This window comes from Eulemur rufifrons, chromosome 16, assembly GCF_041146395.1.
Source record: "Eulemur rufifrons isolate Redbay chromosome 16, OSU_ERuf_1, whole genome shotgun sequence".
Taxonomy (NCBI): Eukaryota; Metazoa; Chordata; class Mammalia; order Primates; family Lemuridae; genus Eulemur; species Eulemur rufifrons.
The window spans coordinates 40,200,921-40,221,568 of NC_090998.1; the positions used below are offsets into that span (position 1 = coordinate 40,200,921).

Below are 20,648 nucleotides of genomic sequence, written 5' to 3' on the forward strand. Positions count from 1 at the left end.
CAGAATATGTGTCTTGAAGACTCTGTGCTGTTCACTACTGTATCTCCAGCCCTTGGGACAAGACCTGGCACAATTAGGTGACCCCAGACTGCTGCTAATGCCACTGCCATGTGGGTTGATCTCAGTAGTATATGACAGGGACTTCATTAACATACTATAGTGGAACATAATTAGTTAACAAATGGTATTTTATTAAGATGGTATTCAATTTGGTCTTTTCACACTTTATACACTTTATCCTGATAATGTTTGGAATTCCACATCTTAGCAGATGACCTCCTCTGGCTCTATATTTCTGTTTCTATGAAGTTGCAAGATGACTACATTATGTTCAGACATCTTCCTGTCAAAAATGTCCTGAGATGTGCATGAGGCAACACAGGACCATCCTGAGACAGGATGAGGGTAAGAGGCGCGATTCCTCCAGATACTAAAATATTTTATCCTCCTGCCTCTCAACATTCTAACAAATCTCTGGCCATCCTCTCCTCTCATCCTCACTGGTTCTTTTTTATTTTGTTTCATCACCGTGGAATTTGGAAAACAGGAGAGGGCAAATAAGAGGAGGGAGAAGAGGGAGAAATGGAGAAACGGGTGTTAGAGCGGCACCTGATGCATTTTAACCCCACTTGGAAGTGGAGAGCACTATTAAGGAAGTTGGTGCACAGTCTTAGGAAACCCCATTGCTGGGAAGAGAAGGTGAGGACATGGCAACTTTTCCTGTAAAGTCTCCTTCTCTGGGAAGTCTTTTCTAAGTAAGCTTTCCATTGTCAGATAGGTCAGGACCTTCTCCATCCCCCCATGCTCGGGTGAGTACTTATTTACCCTAAACACATTCAATACATGTTCCTTTTGTGACCCCTTTCAGCTCAGAGTCAGAGGCCTTCTTAGGTCAGATTGTGTATTTCTGTGGGTGCCTAAGGGGTTATACTCCAAGGGATGCATTTAGGAGAGATTCCATTTGCTGAACATTTGTGAAACAATGACTGGTATAAGACATTGTGCTTGGTTATGTATGGATTCTGAAAGGAGGGTCTAATCTGGGATGTCAGGGAGCTCACAGATGAACAGTGAGTGATAAGATAGATACCTGCTTAACTTTAATGCAAGGCAGAAAATAAATGCATGAGAAAAGTGTTAGCCAAGGACTCTGGGAATTTAAAGGAAAGAGGTGGCACATCTGATTGGGAAAATCAGAAATAATACCAAGAAGGAAGGTATATTTGCAATGAACCTTAAATGAGTCAAGACAGTGTCCAGAGAGCATTGGCACATTTGTGGAATAGCAGTTTGGTTCAGGTAGAGAAAAGAGTGTGAGATGCTGGTGGGTACAGCAGCCAAGGCCATAAGGAGGGGATGGAGTCAAAACCAGGTGTTGTGTTGCTGGGGTAGATGCAGAAATTGTACATCTCTAGATTTTTTTCCCTAGAATGTTTATCCTATGTGAGCATGTGCGGTTTCCACCTTTATCTCGCTTGACCTGATTACTCAGTTATCTTAGAGGTCTTTCCTTTTATTTTCCCATTGAATGTATAGTCTGTACTAAAGGAAGGAAAGACTAGAAAGGACTCTGGAGACTGAGCATAAAGAGTCCTGAATTGGTACAGGTGAGCCATGATCAGAACTGTGAAGGGTTAGTTTCTAGGCTTAAATGGTTAAATTAGCATGGAAGGCAGGAAGGAGGTTCCTGCTTTGTTAAAACAGGAGGAAAGAAAGGCTCAATACCCCTAATCTATAGGATGTGCAATGAGGGGCAAGGGAATAGAGCTGAAAATCTAAGGGAACTCTGAGGTTTCAAGCCTCAAAAATTGAGAGAATGGCAATGCCACAAACAGAAATATGGAAGAAATGAATATGAGCCTGATTCGAGATGGAGGATGATAAATTTTCTTTGGGACATGTTCAATCACTGTAGATAAAGATTTGGAAGTCACTGTCGAAGTGGACTTTGAAGTCAGGAGAGTGGATAGCACTAAAAGCCGAGAAGAAAAGGGCCAGGGCCAGAAACCTAGGAAGCCTTCCCTTGGTGGACTGTGGAGGGATAGAGAAGCACAGTCAGAGGAGTGTGAGTGAACCAGAAGAGGGCAGTGGTGCGGGAGCCAAGGGAGCCCAGAGCACCATGGAGGAGGACGTGGCCGAGGATACTGCCTGACACATGGGGAGTTCTGAAGAACGTCTTTTGAGGTTGGTCTGAATGTAGTGAATTATCTCAATTGATTTTCACAGTTCATTACAGATTGAACTCCTTGTTCTATTCTCTCCCTCTTTCTCACTACTGTACTTGGCTAGTCTTAAAAAAAAGAAAGAAAGAAAGTCTTTTGAACAGAATGGAGAAAGATGTAAGATGATAGAGATTTGGTGGTTAAGTGGTGTCTGGTGTCCCTAATGAAGGCAGCTTCAGTCGAGAGTGGAGTCAGAAGCCACATGGAATGAGGAAATGGTGAGGACAGGGAGTTAAGTTGGTTTTGTTCTTGAAAGTGGTTTGATGGAGAAGGAAGGAGGACAGGGCAGGAATTTGGGAGAATAGCACTGCGGAGGGAAGGTTTCTTTTTAGGATATGTCAGGAGAAGCCTGTGGAAGGGATGTTTGGAAAGAAGCGACTGGGGATAACTAAAGCAGTAGGACTCCAGAGTGAGAGGTGATGAGATCAAGAGCCATGCCCATTAGCTTGGCAGAGGAGAAGCTGGGGAGGAGAGTGAGCCAGGTTGAGACGGGGACATGAAGGGCTGAAGTCTTCTTGGTAAAATCTGAAGTAAGGTCACCTGCTCACAGGGAGGGAATGTGGATAAGGTTGTGGATTTGAAGACAGTGGCTAAAGATTGGAACAGCTCCTGTGGCAGAAGATGTGGGGGATGGGCCTGCGATCTAGTGTGCTGAGCAGCAGCGACCTGGCAGAAATGGAAGAAGACCCAGGCGCTGTGTGTCAGGTGTGGGAGCAGCTCTCAAGCTACTGATTCTGGCTCCAAGCTTGGAAGGCAGGCAGAGGAATCCAGGTGGAGGTGACAGAGGGCTGGAAGTCAGGATCAAAACAAAAAGGTCTATAGAAGGCAAGAGGGATAAGGAGAGGACCACTTATTTTTTCATGTTCCTTTCTCTTTGTGCAATATTTAATATCTTTCTTTAACCCCAGCCTCATGCTCCTTATAATTTATAACCAGTCTTTCACCACTATTCTAGATTGTATATTCTACAATGCAGAAACAAAAATAATGGAAGCTGATCCTAGAATGTATTGGCTGCTAAAATTTATTCCAGGCATTGTGTTAAGAATTTTACATATATTATCTTATTTACTGCTTATGAAAACTCTGTGAGTTTAAAAAAAGCTTTTAGTATCTTTTAAAGACAAGTCATAGAAAGATTAGATCAATTATTCAAGGTTCCATGGCTAGTGGATGATGGAATTAAGTTTTGGACCCAGGCAGGCTGACTTCTAAACTGCCTTCCTGCCAAGACTTGCTACAATTGTCATAGAGCGACTGTATTGCCTTTTTTTTAAAAGTTACTCAGTCATATTGTTGTAATAATATTAACATCAATATTAGCCTTTACAGTTTGCAAATCACGTTCACACATATTATTTCTTTGGATCTTCATGACACCCTGTGAGGTTTGCAGCTACATGCAGGACAAAGGAAGAGACCTTTCAACTCCGAGATCTCTGTATCTTTAGTCTTGGAAGTCTTTGAAGTTTTGTCATTCCAGGGTTGTGACCAGGCCAAAGAACTGCAATCTTTCTTCTTAACTATGCCAGGCTTCTTTTACCAAAGGAGTCCTTTCCATAGACCTTCTGCTTCTTTCCAGGTCACAGAACTCTATATGTGGGAGTTCGGATGCCGCTGGGCCGGCAGAGCCATCGGCACCATCGCACCCATGGCCAGAAGCACCGGAGACGAGGGCGGGGCAAAGGAGCCAGCCAGGGGGAGGAAGGCCTGGAACCCCTGGCCCACGGTAACAGCTTTGAGAGAGAGGGCGGGTGTCTGTGGCCTGAGGTGTGGTGAGGCTGAGGGGACATTTGAAGGACATAAGCATGTGGTCTTGATTCGCTAGCCCTATTATAGGGTTTTCAGAGCTTGCTTCCAAGAAGAAGAAATGCCTCCAAACATCAAAGTTATCTTCATGAAAATTTCACAGTTCAGGCCCTCCAAAATCAATACCATAATAGGTAAAATCCTTTGCTAGAGAATTAGCCATTCCTTTTGATCAAATTTGTCAGATTTCCAGTTTCTTGTGGGTTTTCCACAAGTGGCTTAGTTCATAAATTTTTCCTCCTATGAAATGACTTCCACAGAATAACTTTTTCTCTGAGAATAAAGAAATCTTTTTGATCTGCATTCAGGATTGTCTTTTATATATTCCTCAAGTTGTTAGGTAAGGCAAAATGCTATTTTTGTTCTAAGTTTGAGGCTAGGAGCAGACCTTTCTTTTTGGTTGATTTCCTAGACACACCATCTCAGCGTGTTCAGTTCATTCTTGGCACCGAGGAGGATGAAGAGCATGTGCCTCATGAGCTGTTCACAGAGCTGGATGAGATCTGTGTGAAAGAGGGAGAAGATGCTGCGTGGAAGGAGACCGCTAGGTGAGGCCCTAAAATAACCTGCATCAAGATCTGCTTGGGTAGGCAAATGTGTACCTTTCAGCAAGTGACAGGCCTGCCTGCCTTTTGTTTTTTCTTGGGAGAAGTGATGACTGATGTTCCAGAGTCTCCTGTGGGAGTCTTGGTGTTGGCCTCTTTATAATGCCTCTGGTCATACTTATGCCAGGTAACCTGGGGCATGGGATTGATGACAGAGACATGGGATGTCCAGGGGGTCCTCTCTCATATGCCTGGGGCTCAGAGTAAGTTTATGGGCTATCTTGATATTATAGGTCTAATGTAGAAGATGTAGGCAGTGCCACCTTGGTCGGGATCTCGTCTAACAGACGTAGCATAGGTCCAGACTTTTTCTGCAGATGAATCATAGAGTCATTTGGGTTTTAACTCACTGGCAGTACCAGAATTTTTGAGATTTTAACTTCTTCTGGCACAATTCAACCTCACAGAGACCCTTGGGATTATAGCCAGCCCACACGAGGCTTCCTGGGATAGCTGTAGAGTGATGATCCTTGTCTGAGATTCAAATCCCAGGAGAGCCTCCAGGATATCCAGGGCCATGTCTAGGCTCCTCTAGCCTTACAGATGATACAAAGATAGCATGCCTGAGCCTCGGGAGGTAAGTGGATAACTAGAAAAGCATGGCTGCAGCTCTCATTGAAACAGCTCTTCCTGGATGCTTGCTATATTGTCAACATTTTCTACAGGTAGAAAGATTTAAATAGGCCAATCAACCTAATAATAAGTGAAAAGGCAATTAGTCTTTTGTCATTCTGTCTTTGCAAATTTCTAAAGGTCACACAAGACACTGATAAAAAGAAAAAAAATACCATTTTATTAATGTGATTTGTCAATGTGTCCAAGTGATATAGATTAGATCTATTTTTTAATTGTGCAGGTGATGCATGCTCATTATAGAAAGCTAGAAAATAATGATAAGCAAAAAGAAGAAAGTGAAAATTATCTGTAATCCTACTACCCCAGGAATAATGAGGAATATAATATTTGGTTTCTTATTCATGTCTGTGTGTTTGTATTTTTAAAATTTTCTTTAAATAAAAATGGAATTAAACTATACTCAAACTTGCACTGTTCTGTAACTTGCTTTTTTCACTTACCAATGTACCCTACACATGTAGATTAGATTTTATAATGCTCAATATGACTATTCAGATATCTTTATGGCTTATAGATTCTTCTTGAAAATTCCTCATTTTCTTGCCAGCATCTGTTGCTCTTAAAAAAAAAAAAAAGAAAGAAAGAAAATTCCTCATCTTCTATCTCCGGCATCCAGTTATTTGTAATGCTTTCAGGTGGCTGAAGTTCGAAGAAGATGTTGAAGATGGGGGAGAGCGCTGGAGCAAGCCTTACGTGGCGACCCTTTCCTTGCACAGTCTCTTTGAGCTGAGGAGCTGCCTTATAAATGGAACAGTCCTTCTGGACATGCGGGCAAATAGCATAGAAGAAATTTCAGGTAAGAGTAGATGAGGGAAAACAGGAGAACTTCTGTGTAAATTTAAGAAGTGTGGAACAAAAAAAGAAGTGTGGTGCGGCAGAAAGAATAAAGTGGCTGTGTGTCCTTGGACAAGTCATAACCTTCCCGGCCTCAATGTCCTCAGCTGTGGGATGGGTTTCAAACTAATAAACTACTCTACCTATTTCATAGGCTTATTATGCGATTCAAATGTCATGGTGTTTAGTCTTCCATTTGCCCGTTCATTCAGCAAACGTTTATTTTGTATCTACTATATGCTTGATAATGTGCTAGCACAGGAAAATAAAGAGAAAGTTCCTACCTTCAAGGAGCTTACCTTCTAGTGGGGGAAATAGCCATGGAAATAGCAATTAAAATAAATGCAATGACACAGATATGTTTGGTAATAATTAGAGAAAGGGGCAACTTGGGAGTTGTGCGGAGAAAAAGGAATTAAAGAGAATTAAAAAATTTTCCTATGGCATCTAGGGCAGACATGCATGAAATTGAGCCAAAGCACGTGAAGCGGGGGAGTCTGATGGAGTCTGATGGAGTTTCCTCTGATTGAGTGATTGTTAGGTTATTATAGTGTTTTGGGAACAGGGTTGGAGAAACACCTGGGGGCATGTGGGGACTTTTCCCTTGGATTGGGTTTGTTTGGCTGGGCAAGTTAAATAAAAATTTCTCCAAACCTTTTTCCATTTCAAGTATCCAAGTAATTCTGCCTCTCTGGGGTCACATGAGGACCTAGGGAAGGGGTAAGCACTGTTGGGATCCTGTGTCCCCCTCCTTTTTTAGGAAGTGCCCCAGAAGTGCCACTGTCACTGTCTGGGAAAAATGGAGTTCTGGTGTTCACCACTGGGTTGCATCTATACTTTGCTAGCTTTTGGCTGTGTGTCTGAAATCCCGTGAGAGTCCCGTAAAAGGTTTGTGTAAGGTAGAAGGATCCCTGGGAGCTACTGAAGCTGATTATGACTCTGTGTAAGCAGGGAGCCATTGGAGAGCTTTGGGCAGGGTAGTAACCAATCAAATTTTGCATATTAGAAAGATAATAATGATAGAATATAGAGGGTGAATTGAAGGGAGATATGGATTAGGCTGTTGCAGTAGTTCAGACGAGATGCCACCTACACTAAGGGCAATGGCAGTAGAGGATGGAAAGGAGAGGGGATAGTTTCCAGTGAGATTCAGGAGGTAGAATTGATGAGACTAGTCTGGCAGATTCATTGGGAGTAATGAAGGGAAGAGAGTTAAGGATTCTGGCTTAAGTGGCTGGAAAATAAGCAGGTCTGATGGGAAAGATAATGAGTTTGGTTTTGTACTTATTGAATTCTAGGTGTTTGTGTATGAAGATGTCTAGTGAGTAATTGGAACTTTGGTGCTTAGAGGAGAGATATGGAGAACTAGGATATCATTTTAGGGGGTCCTTGGTTCATAGGAAGTTTGTATTTATAGTCTTGGAAGGGGTTGAAGTTTTTAAGGGAGAGAAGATCAGAGGACTGAAGACAGAAATCAGGGGAACTCCTTTTTTTTTGTTTGTTTGTTTTAGAGATAAGGTCTCACTTTGTTGCCTAGGCTGCTGGAGTGCAGTGGTATGATCATAGCTCACTGCAGCCTCGAACTCCTGGGCTCAAGTGATCCTTGCACCTTGGCCTCCCAAAGTGCTAGGATTACAAGCATGAGCCACTATGCCTGGTGGGGACTCCAATTTAAGGGTGGCTGTTGAGGGGTTGTGGGTGGGTTAGAGGAAAAGAGGTCAGTCAAGGAGAATAAGAAGGAGTGGTCAGAGAGGTAGGAGGAGAATCAGGTAATGGCCATGAAATTGGTATTCATTTCTTATGATTGCTTTACCAAATTTCCACAAATTTGGTGGCTTAAAACAACAGAAATTTATTCTCTCACAGTTCTCAAGGCCAGAAGTCCAAAATCAAAATATTATCAGCTCCATACCGTCTCCAAAGTCTCTAGCGGAAAATTATTCTAGGGGAGAAGCTAACTTCCTCTGGCTTCTAGCTTCTAGGTGTCCCTTGGCTTATGGCTTTATAACTCCAGTCTCTGGTTCTGTTTTGATGTGGATTTCTCTTCTTCTATGTCTCTCTTCTGTGTGGACATTTGTCATTGGATTTAGGGCCCAACTCAATAATCCAGGATGACCTTGTCTTGAGATCCTTAATTATATCTGCAAAGACCCTTTTTACAAATAAGGTCACATTCACAGGTTCGGGGTGGGGAGTCACTGTTCACCCAGCTACAGAAGCCAAGAGGGGAGAGAGTTTCGATTCATCAGTGTGAAATGCTGCAGAGAAGTCAGGTGAAGTAAGAACTAGAGACATCCATTTAATTTAGCTACTGGAAGGTTATTGATGATTTTATCAAAAGCAGTTTCATTGGAGTAGCTAAATTACAGGGGGCTGAGGAATTTTTCTTCTGAGAATTTTAAGTAATAGTAGAAGAGAGAGAGAGAGAAGAGGCCGTAGAAAGAGCGGGACATGGGGTGGTTGGGTTTTTTTCCAAGATGAAGGATCCTGAAATGTGATTATATTATAATATGGGAGGAAGGAACCAATCAATACAAAGGTTAAAGTACAGAATATGGATCTTCAGTTGAATATGAAATAGATTTTCCTCATTTATTGCTTCTGGCACTTGGATAGTCATGGATGGAGTTAGAAATTGAGAATAGGTTGAGGTTTTAGGAAGGCTTTGGTAGAGGTATGTAGGATTGAAGTAAAACTGCTATGATTCTTCACATCAAATATCTGATATATTTATAATGTTAGTGGTAAGGTTAGGTAAACTGCATCAACTGAAACAGCACTCTCTATATATCATTTCATTTAATTTTCCATAACAACCTTCTAAGGTAGGTGATAATATTAGCTCCATATTGCAGATGAAGAACTGAGGTACAGAGAGATTATGTAACTTGCTCAGGATCTTACAGCTAGAAAGTATCAGAACTAGGCTAGAATGTGGGCCTTTAACTCCACGACCCATACTGTTAACTGCTGTGCTGACTGACACTCATTACCAGGTATTGGGATTGTTTGTTTTCCCTCAACTCTTTTGGGTTTGATAGGTTTAAAGGTGATGCTTGGTGACAATTACCTGGGGTGAGTGGTTAGTTAACTTAATTTTTCTTATAGATTTCACTTTTAGATAGCCATGTGTGAAGTTCAATAGTTTATAGTTCCTGTTGACAATCACAGCAATGTTAAAGTCTTGGAGGAAGTGAATATGGGGGAAATTTGGCAGATGACAGAACATAGTGGGTAATGATGTGGACTTTTGAGTTAGATAGTTCTGAATTTGAATCCCAGCTCTGTAACTTACTAGATGGGACATCTTGGGCAATTTTGTAACATTTGGATCTCAGTTTTCTCATCTGTAAAAATTGTTATAATGATACCTATACCCAGGGTTCTTATTTTTTTTTTTTAATTTTATTTTATTTTATTTTTATTCATGATAAATTATTAAGTGAACAGTGCAAGTTAAAAACAATAGTTTCATATTTTTTCCCCACCCCCCCCTTTCCCGAGTCAGCACCTTCAAGTGTTACCACTCCCCAAACGGTGCGCAATGCACTCATTGTGTAGGCATACCCCCATCCCCTCCCCCACCCCCCACCTCAGTCTGATATCCAATTGGTGTCGTTCCCAGATTTGTATTTAGGTGATGATCAGGGACCAGGGTTCTTATTAATAAAAGGATTAGTTAAAATAATGTATGTAAAGTTCACAGTATAGTTCCTGGCACATATTAAATGCTCAATAGTTTCTATTCCTAATAATAATGATTTGTTACATGAATAAAGTATAACTTTTCACAGCCACTATCATCAAATAGCTCTTTCAGACACTAAAGCTAAAGTTGTACCTCAATGACCGTAGTGGAGCTGCCTCCCCCTACCCCATGTCCTACACCCTCACCCCACCTGGTGTTGGCTTCTTCCTTGGGTTCACTGACCCTCAATTTGAATGTTCATCTGAGTACCTACTTTTCAGACCTGATCCTGGACCAGCAAGAACTGTCCAGTGACCTGAATGACAGCATGAGAGTTAAAGTACGAGAAGCCCTTCTCAAAAAGCATCATCATCAGAATGAAAAGAAGAGAAACAACCTCATTCCCATTGTTCGTTCGTTTGCCGAGGTTGGCAAGAAGCAGTCTGATCCACATTCGATGGATAAAAATGGTAAGATTGTTAGGAGTTATTGTTTTCTCTCTCTATTAACAAGACATTTGGGAAGTAGTTGGAGATGCTGAGTTACTAGAGGGTAGGGGCTATCTTTGTCTCATATGTTTCCATCCCCACTTAGACACTTAGTACTTTTTGGAGACTGGTAAGTTGGGTGGCTGGAACTGGTGCCCAGCTCCCTCTCATGGCACATGGGATGTGTTCTTCAGATAGTTCTCAGTGGACCCAAGGGGAGGGATTTGTGCCCTAGGGTGGCCTCAGAACTGATGTGGCTTTTGGGAGATATCCACACTGGGGATATTTGGGACCAGAGAAGGTGAACTGAGTAAATTCATGTCTTAGATTAGGGAGGCAAAATACAGTAGTAGGCTCTTGAGTCAGGCTTTTAGGTTTATGATTCTGGCTTTACCACTTACAAAGTGTTGACTTTGGGCAACCTGCTAAGCCTCTTTAAGCCTCACTTTCTCACCTGTAAAATAAGGACCATAATAGGACCTACTCCATAAGTTTATTGTGAGGCTTCAATGAGTTAATCCATGTAAAGCCATTAGCTGGGTACATGGAGGGTTGTAAACCATCAATGAATTTCAGCTGCTGATTGGTTCCTTTTCCTGTGGCCAGGAAGGGCCTCATGTATATTTATCTCCTGGTATCCACATTTACTGAATCACCATGTATAGGAGATATGCCTGGGAATCTATACTTTTGAAAAATTCTCCATAGGGGTCTTTCATATGTACTTCTGGTTTTGTATTACTGCCTGAATAGAGAAACACAAGAGGGTCATGAATATGTTCAGGAAGAAGGTGTAGAATTAGTAAGACCTCGGTCCTCCCCTCACCCTTGACTAGCAGGTAAAGAGATAAGTATGGGTAGGTCCTGGCTTGATAGTCATCTTAACCTCTTCTCCATGGAGGCTTTTCAGGAGAAGGCATAGCCAACTGATGATGAGTGGGGTGTGTCAGAGAGGAAAAGGGCAGGGACTCAGAGGATTCTGTTTGGTTTTCTCCAAACAGGTCAAACTGTGTCTCCTCAGTCTGTTCTAACTACAAATCTTGAAGTAAAAAATGGAGTGAATTGTGAACACAGTCCTGTGGATTTAAGCAAGGTGAGCAGAGACTTGGGAAGTTGGCTTCTAGGCCTAAGGTTATTTCTAGTGGAACCCAGAGTCCAATTGTTGAGTCTGGGTGAGCTTTGGTGTTTCAAGACTCTTACTCCAAGACCGGAGCCCTTTCTGCATAAAAGGAGGCCCATTTGCACATGTCTACTCCCTTTTTACCCCAGCTTGGATGAGGCTGACTCAGCAGTTTGTTCCTCCAGATTCAATATGCTGAAAACTAGCTACTGAGAATCTTCCCTAACACAGACACCCTGATTTTTTGGTTGTTTTTTGGGTACCTACTCTCCAGCATTTCCTTCTTGTCTTGAAGGGTTTTGCCAAAATAATATTTTTGTTACTGTCTTTTAAAACTACCTCTTGGTTGAAACTCTTTTTGAGGACTGTGACTTTGGTATCTGAGGCCTTCTGCAGTAGCAGTGCCTTACTGCAGTCTGGTCCAAGCCTTGGTCTCTCTGCCTCCAGCCTCTCCTTGCTCTTTCTAAAACAGATAGCGTCATGTCACTTTCTCTGCTTACAAGCCTCCCATTTTATTTAGAAAACCTGATATCTCTGACAAAGTGTTCAAGTGTTTAAAAAGGGAAAGAATGTGGCCCAGAGTTTTAAAAATATTCCCTTTTGAGGCAGCATGATAGAATGGGATTAAAATCAGAATACCTGGATTAAAATTCTGATTCTGTATCTTAAAAGCTCTGTGCTCCCGGGCAAGTCAACTTCACTTCTCTAGGTCTCAGATACTTCATTTTTTTTAAAAAAGGTGGAACTAATATGATCTGTCTTGCCCACCTTGTGGAGTGTTTGTAAGGATCAAATAAAATAGTATGAGAAAATTTTTATTAGCCATAAAATGACATATGAGTATATGGTAGTAGGAGGAGGATTGATGTTTAAGGTGATGGCTCCCAAATTGTCAGAGAGTTCTTTTGGACTTTCAGGTGGACCTTCATTTCATGAAAAAAATTCCCACTGGGGCAGAAGCCTCAAATGTCCTGGTTGGAGAGGTGGATACTTTGGACCGCCCCATTGTTGCCTTTGTGAGACTGTCTCCAGCTGTCCTTCTCTCAGGCCTGACAGAAGTGCCAATCCCAACAAGGTAAAGGCAGAGATAAAACTCCATGCATTCTGTCTAAAGTGCAAATCTGTGTAGCACTGGTAGAAGAAACCAGCTAATGCCAAAATTTAGGATTAGTTAATTTTAAGAATAGTGTTTAAAATTCAGCAGTAATCTTAGAAAATCAAAGTATATTTGATTAACCACCATGCAGAGAGGAATTCTAAGACTGCACAGTATTTACAGTCTTGGAAATAGAGAATTAATGAACATTCAAAGGGCATAGCAAGGGCCAATCACTTGTCATAATAGGAAACATAAGTCATGCTCTCCCAGTTCTATAGAGCTGTATCCCAGGGAAATGTTTCTGAGCAAAGGAATTTCTGTCTCTTTACACAATTCTAGCAGGGTTTATGTGGCTTGCAAATGTGCCCACATTTGTTCAAAAGGCTATTCATATGCTCTGAAGGTGATGCTGCCGGTGATTCAAAGCCCCTGATTACAGACAGTATTCAGATGCCCAGAACACAATTTAGATTCTCTACAGGGCTTGATCATTTCAACTTCTTTATCCTGCTCCTCTCCCCATAATTTTCTTATTAGAACAATGCAAGGGATTCACATAACCTTTAATTTGCACTACAATGCCATGTTTTGATAAACCGTCCTTTCTATAACTAGGAATTGTGTCTATAGAAACCCTAAGAAATATAACCACATTATTAAATGATATCACACAAATAGCTTCCAATGCCCGTAGTAGAGCCATTTGGTCAAGGTGACTTGAAGTGCTCCATTGTTAGTATGTTTGCTTTTTTTTGAAGGTATAGTGATGATTTCTGTTTGATAGGAGAGAGAAATGTTATGTTCTTTAGAGAGGAGTAAGATGCCACTTCTTTATATTTACTTACATAATTTCCTCCTCTGTGTGTTTTGCCAGGTTTTTGTTTATCTTATTGGGTCCAGTAGGGAAAGGTCAGCAGTACCATGAAATTGGCAGATCCATGGCCACCATCATGACAGATGAAGTATGTGCCACTTCTGCTTCATTTATTCACCTCATAAACATTTATTGAGTATTTACTCTGTGCCAGGGACTGTGCTAGTTGTTAGGGATAAAATAATTATAATTGCAATGTCTGCTAGGAAGCAGTTTGGGGCACCTCTCTCAGAGCCTACTGTAGGAGGACAAAGCCCTCTGGGGGATTTTTCTTCCTATGTTATTTCTCCTTTTCTGAGTAATCAAGGATGCAGAGAAACCTTTGTTTTTGGAAAATTATTATTGCCAAGTAGGGTATAGAGAGAAATACATTAAAGTTGCCTTAACTTTCAAGAGAAGATGGTTAATTAAATATGTCCAAGCTATTTACATAAAGAAACCTCACTCCTTTTCCATGTAATGAGACCAGTTTGTATAAAGTCACAGGTATGATCTCAGGCAGTGTAATGTGAATGTCCTGACTTGTCTGTACCAAAGCAACCAGATGTTGGCATTGTGTTGAGTCCACAATGCACACCCTGGTGAGCACTGCGCTGCTCATGTAAGCTACCGAGCAGGGTTTTCAAGGCATGTGTCTTAGAGGCAGAGGACTGTGTGGGCTGTGTTTCATCAGCTCTCTTTGATTGGGAGGCTTATTTCATGGATGACCTTCATTAGTAATTCTATCCAGTGTTTCCAAGTATTATGATCAAGAGAATTTCCCATACATCTTCCCTTTTCTTCTTTCATTCTTTGTGGAGATATTATAGTTGTATGACTTTAATGTCATATCTTATCTCTTCTTATACTAGCAGACATGTATTTAATTCTTTTTGACCTATCTCATCTCCAGGTTCACTTTTTTAATCCTTTTATCCTTGTACTTCTCTAAGTGCTAAAGTTTTCTGCATCTCAGATTCTCATTATAGAGATAAAATGCAAAAAATCATTTTTTAAAAAAATCCTTTTATCCTTGTACTTCTCTAAGTGCTAAAGTTTTCTGCATCTCAGATCCTCATTACAGAGATAAAAATCAAGAGGTTGTATCCATTATTCACCATATCCATTGGTGATTGTTTTAAGTTACTTTCAACTTTCCTGAGGATTTTTCTCTTCTCTGTAGATTTTTCACGATGTGGCATATAAGGCAAAAGAGCGAGACGATCTCCTGGCAGGGATTGATGAGTTCCTAGACCAGGTGACGGTGCTCCCTCCAGGGGAGTGGGACCCCTCCATTAGAATTGAGCCACCCAAAAATGTCCCTTCCCAGGTAATGTATGGACATTAGCCAATGGTGACTAGTGTCACTTACTGAATGCTCACTATGGACAAAGCAAAGACCATATGGATATATGCTAAATAAATTGAGATGTAGCCCTGTTTCAGGGCACCTAGAATGTTGGAACAGTAATAAAAAATAGATCTGCTGTAACATAGATTGGCTCAGGTGTGATGGGGTTAGTCAGAATTACCTGGGGATGAATTTTAAGCCAAATTTTGAAGGATTGATGTGGAATGGCAGACAGGAAAAGGGAGAACATTTCTTGGGAGTATATTGTGTACAAAGTCATCAGATGAAAAGAACAAGTTATATATGGGGAGCAGCAAATAGAGCTCTGTGTATTTTTCTGACACATTAAGGATGGGAAAGGAACTCCTACTGTGCACTAGACGCCAGCCAGGTGCCTCATATATGTGACTTCAACCTTCCCTGCAAAATCTCCCAAAAGGTATTGTTATCCCTAGTTTTACAAATGAGGAATAAAACTATCTTCTAAGGCAAGGTTTTAAGGTAAAGTAAGATTATACGGAGGCAGATTTGAAACTGGAACTTTAGGTCATGACTGATGCCAAATCCCCCATTTTTCTGTTTCTGGGCAAAGCATGGTTAGGAGTCAGGTACTATTGGAGAGGAAGAGAAATTATATATTTTTTTCAGGAAATACATTCAAAAGCTACAAACATCTGGGCATTTTTGGTTGCTTTTGGATTATCCCATTGCCACTCCCTACAAAGGCAGAAAGGACAGAGAGGTGCTGGCTTTACTAATTTTGTGGTCTTCTGTTAAAAGGAGAAAAGGAAAATGCCTGGAGTTCCAAATGGAAACGTTTGCCACATAGAACCGGAATCACATGGGGGTCATAGCGGGCCAGAACTTCAGCGTACTGGGCGGTAAGTTCTGGGACACTTCACAGCTGATGCTGCTTATTGGCCAGAAGTTGTGTAAAGAAATGAGGTGTCTTGTTTCATTCAGCTGCCTTCTCTGTAGTGGGAATTTATTGGCTGGGAATGACTTTTCAAGTGGAAGCACTGACTAGAAGTATTATGAACATATCAAATATTGTATTCATTCATTCAAGTTTATCCAACCACCTACCATGTTCTGTCTCACCTCTAGTCCTTCCTACACATTGTTCCCTCTGATTTGAACACTCTTCTCCTTCCTTATCTCCTGGCTAACTCCTACTTATCCTTGTCTCAGCTTTGGCACACTTCCTTTAGAAAGTCTTCCAGGACTCTCTAGAGATGAGGTTAGGTGTTCCCAATATGGAATATCACAGCATCAAGCTCTAACCACCCCGTACATTATAGCCCTTATCATACTTTATTATTATTGCTTGATTTCTTGTCTTTCCTGCTAGACTGTTTGCTCTAAAAGGAGAGGGACTCCACTAGCTTCCTAGCACAGTGCCCTGCACAGAATAGGCACTCGATATCTGATGAATGAATGAATACTTTTAGAATGATGCCTGTTCTGTAGTGTAGAATGGACTGGCTATGGATAAATGTTGAGTGATCATTTTAGGTTCAGAAGCTCCCTTAGGGCAGGAATATAGGTCTTATTTTAGGTGTGTGTACCTCAGAATAGACAATCTACTCTTCTAGACCAAAATTTTAAAGACAGATGTCCAAGGAGGAGATCCTTTATGGTAGGTGAGGGAAGTAGGTCCCCAGACTAGGAGCTTTTATTTCCTACCTACCTTTCCCCAGTAGGAAAGTGATAAAAGAGGATGATATTTTGGGTTGGTGTGACATCCAAGATCATGTACCCCCAGATCATGGAGAAGGTTGAAACTATGGATCTGGCTCTGTAAGTTGTGTTGTGTCTAAAAGGATCTGCTGAGTGTAGATTCTCAGGGCAGGACTCAGATCATAGAAAGAAACTTTTACATCCTTTACTCCCTTGCCTTCACCTACTTTTCTTCCCCCTTGCTTGAAGTTGCTTTCCTTACTCTTCTATTCTCAGTACTCTATGCAATGGAAAGTCAGGGTTGTTTTGGAATTATGGAGAGCAATTTATTTTTCTACTCTTGGAAATTCAGGGAAAAGTGAAAAGACGAGACAGAGAAACAGCATAGAATGGCAGGCACTTAACTAACAGTGCCCTGGTTTGAGGAGTATGTTTTCTGGTTGGAGGAATTTATTTGAGGGTGAGGGGAAATAGCTATCCTCTGGGAGAGAGCATTGGTGGAAAGGAGGGGCCCTTTGATTTGAAGGGGTCACTGAAAAGAGGGAGCAGCCTTTAAAAGTGAGTTAAATATTTTCTTTAAAGTTGGGAGAAGTCTGAATTGGGTGGCGAGGCCTGGTATTGAGAGGCAGTTTGAGGAAAGCATCTTAGAATGTGTTCCAGGACTGCAATTATTCAAGGAGAGGTGATTTTTTTTAAGGAAAGGTCTTGAGTATGGATTTGATAACAGTTCAGAATTGTGATTTATATTTTAGATATAAAGAGTTTCCACATCTTAGGAATTAGAGTTTGAAAGTAGTGGAATTATAGGCAACAGAGTTTCCCCCAAACAAATATCTGTGCACAGGTGAGATTTTGAGTTTCTTTTGGTGCCAAAGAAAATAGAATAAACTAGAGTGGCAGGCTTTTTGAGAGGATCACGTATAATCAATTGTACATGGGGGTTTGGGAGACCATTAGGTTGGATCTCAACTATTATAAGATCTCAGAAATGGTGCCTGATATCCCCAAAGAAAATCCCATGTTGCCAGGATAATTGTGTGCTTAATCACAAATTCCAAGTATCTTAACTCACAAATTCATATGGAGTTTGTAGGAGTTCTCCCATAATGTTGTATCAGGAACTTCTGGAACTGACAAAGCTGAAAGGAAGCTCTGGGCTCAGAAGTTAGTTCTACTTGGTATGGGAGATATTTCTTCTTTCTGAACTCCTGATGTTTTCCTCAGAGACCTTAGTAAAGGACCTCAAGACACATTACCTTCACACCATTTTAGTCTCTTAAGCCAGGTGACATAATGCCCGCATGAGGGATCACAGTTCCAGGCCAGCTCTGGCACCTTTCCCAGTCTCAAATTATGTGGGAGATAAATGTGAGCCTTCCCTGAAAATGGACATCCTAGAAGTTTCTGTACCTTCCTGGACTGTACAAACTAAAAACACATTAGCCCGGGTTTTATAATTCTTCAAACAAATTAATTGTGTTTCTTTGAGATGCAAAACCTGCTTTATGCAGGTCATGTTGCACAACCTGGGGGCAAAACATGGAGACTTAGCGGATGTTATCCTTGTTGGGTGGAGAGGTATTTGAAGGTGGGCTGGAGTAGACCCTAAAAAGGTAAGAAGGAGACAAAGTTGAAAGGCAGTCTGAATTCTGTGTGATATGACCCTTCAAGCCAAGGCTAAGACAGTGTCTTGAACCTCCCTAATGTTGACTCAGGCAGGGATGCCGTACATGACAAAGAAGAAAGCATGACTAGAGTGTTCCTAGGCCAGAAGATCCATAGCAAGGAGAGGAAACTCTGGAAAGGGGTTTTCCAGGGTAGATTTTTGTCCCTTATTGGGGATACCATTTTTGGGAAGGGCGAATGAAAAAAAGAATCAGGAGCTGCTATCTCGATGATCCCCCCCACACTTCAAACAGGTTTCTTCCAAAGCACACCAGACAAATGGATGGCTGGCCTGTCCCTAAAGCCCTCCAGGGAGGGGCTCCCTAAGTCAGTGCTCCAGATCCTAGTGACCCTCTGCACGGGTAAGTCCTTTCTTGCATCAAGCTTAAATTCATATCCCTGTGTGCCTCCTGCCCCCCAAAACTTAACATCAAGGGCAGTATTGAAAGGGAAAGGAAGTCTCAAATATGGTAAGAAGTATCTATGCCTGATTAATACCTGTTGTAGATGTGCAATTATGGTCTGATTTTATGCATGAATGAGGTATGAAGCTGACTTCATAACCAGTATTCAGAAATTATTTTATTAATTTACAGTTATACCATTGATATGAATCTCAGATCTTTCCCTGCCTGTTAATCACTGCTAGACAGACAGATGTCTTCCCTTTCTATGGCTTCTTATAAATCCATTCACATAAATCTTTTGTCTGTTGCTCACAGACACTCCTCTCTGAAGATGTCTCTTGTGTCCAGGGCCTGACCAATCATGGCAGCATCTCAAGTGGCCTCAGTGGGATGGGACTTGGTATTATAGAAGGAGATTCTTCTCCTAGAATAATGCCCTTCAAAGGAAGGTTATTGATGATAGAAGGTGATATTCACATGATTAAAGATGCTATGTTAGCTAAGGACCCAAAACCCTTAAATCTTGCCCCAGACTAATCACTGCTGCCTATAAGGTCCTTGATGGGCTATTTACCCAGAGAAGAAAGCAAGACAAAGTGATGCTTTACTACTAACTGGAGCCTTGGTCCCAAACCCTGAGGTGAAACTCTTGACCCTGTAGATAACGCTTTTACCTAAGCTAGGTTTGCCAGATAGGCTAAAACTAGGAGGGCAGGTCACAAGGTTGGCCTTGTCTCTCTCCCCTAAACCCAGGTCCAGACTGTGATGTTATAAGTTGAGGAAGGATGAACTACACCCACTAAAACCAGAGGAAAAGAGCAAGTGGGTAAGGTAACATAGTATCTGCCCTGTGTCCACTTGCATGCCCATTGGATTAGCTAGATGAAAGATAGCATTCAAGTGGAGAAAGAGCTGTCTGGGCCAGCATACAGTTCCCAGGTCACCTCATACTCCTCCAGGATCCTAGGTGACAGAAGGAAAATAAGAGTTGGTCAAGGCTGGGCACGGTGGCTCACGCCTGTAATCCTAGCACTTTGAGAGGCCGAGGTGGATGGATCCTTTGAGCTCAGGAGTTTGAGACCAGCCTGAGCAAGAGCGAGACCCCATCTCTACTAAAAATAGAAAGAAAGTAGCTGGACAACTAAAAATATATAGGAAAAATTAGCTGGGTATGGTGGCACATGCCTGTAGTCCCAGCTACTTGGGAGGCTGAGGCAGAAGGATTGCTTGAGCCCAGGAATTGGAGGTTGCAGTGAGCTGTGATGACTCCACTACACTCTAGCCCGGGCAACAGAGCGAGACTCTGTCTAAAAAAAAAAAAAAAAAAGCTGGTCAAGACTCCTTCCATGAGAGGGTTGCTTGTTTGTTTGTTTTAGCTTTTTATTATAGGAAATTTCAAACACATGAAAAAAGAAGACAGAATAGTATCATGAACCCTCATGTACCCAACCCATCAACTCTTACTGACATTTTGCCAAGCTTGTTTCATCAATTTCTTCCCACTTAATTTTATTTTTATGTTTTCCAGATTATTTTAAACCAAATCACAGACATCATACCATTTTAACTGTAAATACCTCAGTATGTATCTCTGTTTGATAAGGACATTAAAAAATTATCATGCCATTATCAAATATAACAAAATTAAGTCATTCTTTAAATTATCTAATGCTCAGTCCGTATTAAACTTTTTATGATTGTCTTAGCAACATCTTTTTAGAGTTCTTTTATTTGACATAGGAGTCAATCAAGCTTTGCATTTGATTATTATGTTCCCATTTTATAATAGTCCCTCTTCCTTTTTTCCTGTGTCATTGATTTGTGGAAGAAGCCAGGTGATTTGTGCTGTACATGCTGAGTGGCTCTTTTTGTTACTCACCTGACAGCTTTCACCCTGGGGCAGTGACTACACTTTTAGAGAAAGTGGCCAAATCTGGGAGTACTCTTCCTCCTTAGTGTGGGATACCTTGTTATTGGTCTGTCTCATCTTTGGGAAGTGGAGAGGGTCCTGAAGTCCTGCCTTCAAGTCCTGTTGGTTCTACCTACTCATTAGCCTTTGAATCCATCCACTTTTCCTCATCCCAATCCATGCTCCATTCATCACACCACCGCAAGAGTGATCCTTCCAGAATGCATGTTTGATTATGTTGCTCTCCTGTTAATAGTTTTTCAGTAATTTGACATGCAATTA

The 20,648-nt window shown here is 41.4% G+C and overlaps 1 protein-coding gene across 1 annotated transcript in view; it reads left to right on the forward strand.

Annotated features, from left to right (window-relative positions):
- SLC4A8 (solute carrier family 4 member 8) overlaps positions 1-20,648 on the forward strand; it is an 85,975-nt gene that overhangs the window by 41,431 nt on the left and 23,896 nt on the right. Inside the window, exons 3-11 of the mRNA XM_069491565.1 lie at positions 3,805-3,951; positions 4,444-4,579; positions 5,908-6,068; positions 10,076-10,264; positions 11,284-11,375; positions 12,320-12,477; positions 13,376-13,463; positions 14,538-14,684; positions 15,486-15,586. Of these exons, the coding sequence (XP_069347666.1) occupies positions 3,805-3,951; positions 4,444-4,579; positions 5,908-6,068; positions 10,076-10,264; positions 11,284-11,375; positions 12,320-12,477; positions 13,376-13,463; positions 14,538-14,684; positions 15,486-15,586 (1,219 nt within the window). The remainder of the gene's footprint in view (positions 1-3,804; positions 3,952-4,443; positions 4,580-5,907; positions 6,069-10,075; positions 10,265-11,283; positions 11,376-12,319; positions 12,478-13,375; positions 13,464-14,537; positions 14,685-15,485; positions 15,587-20,648) is intronic.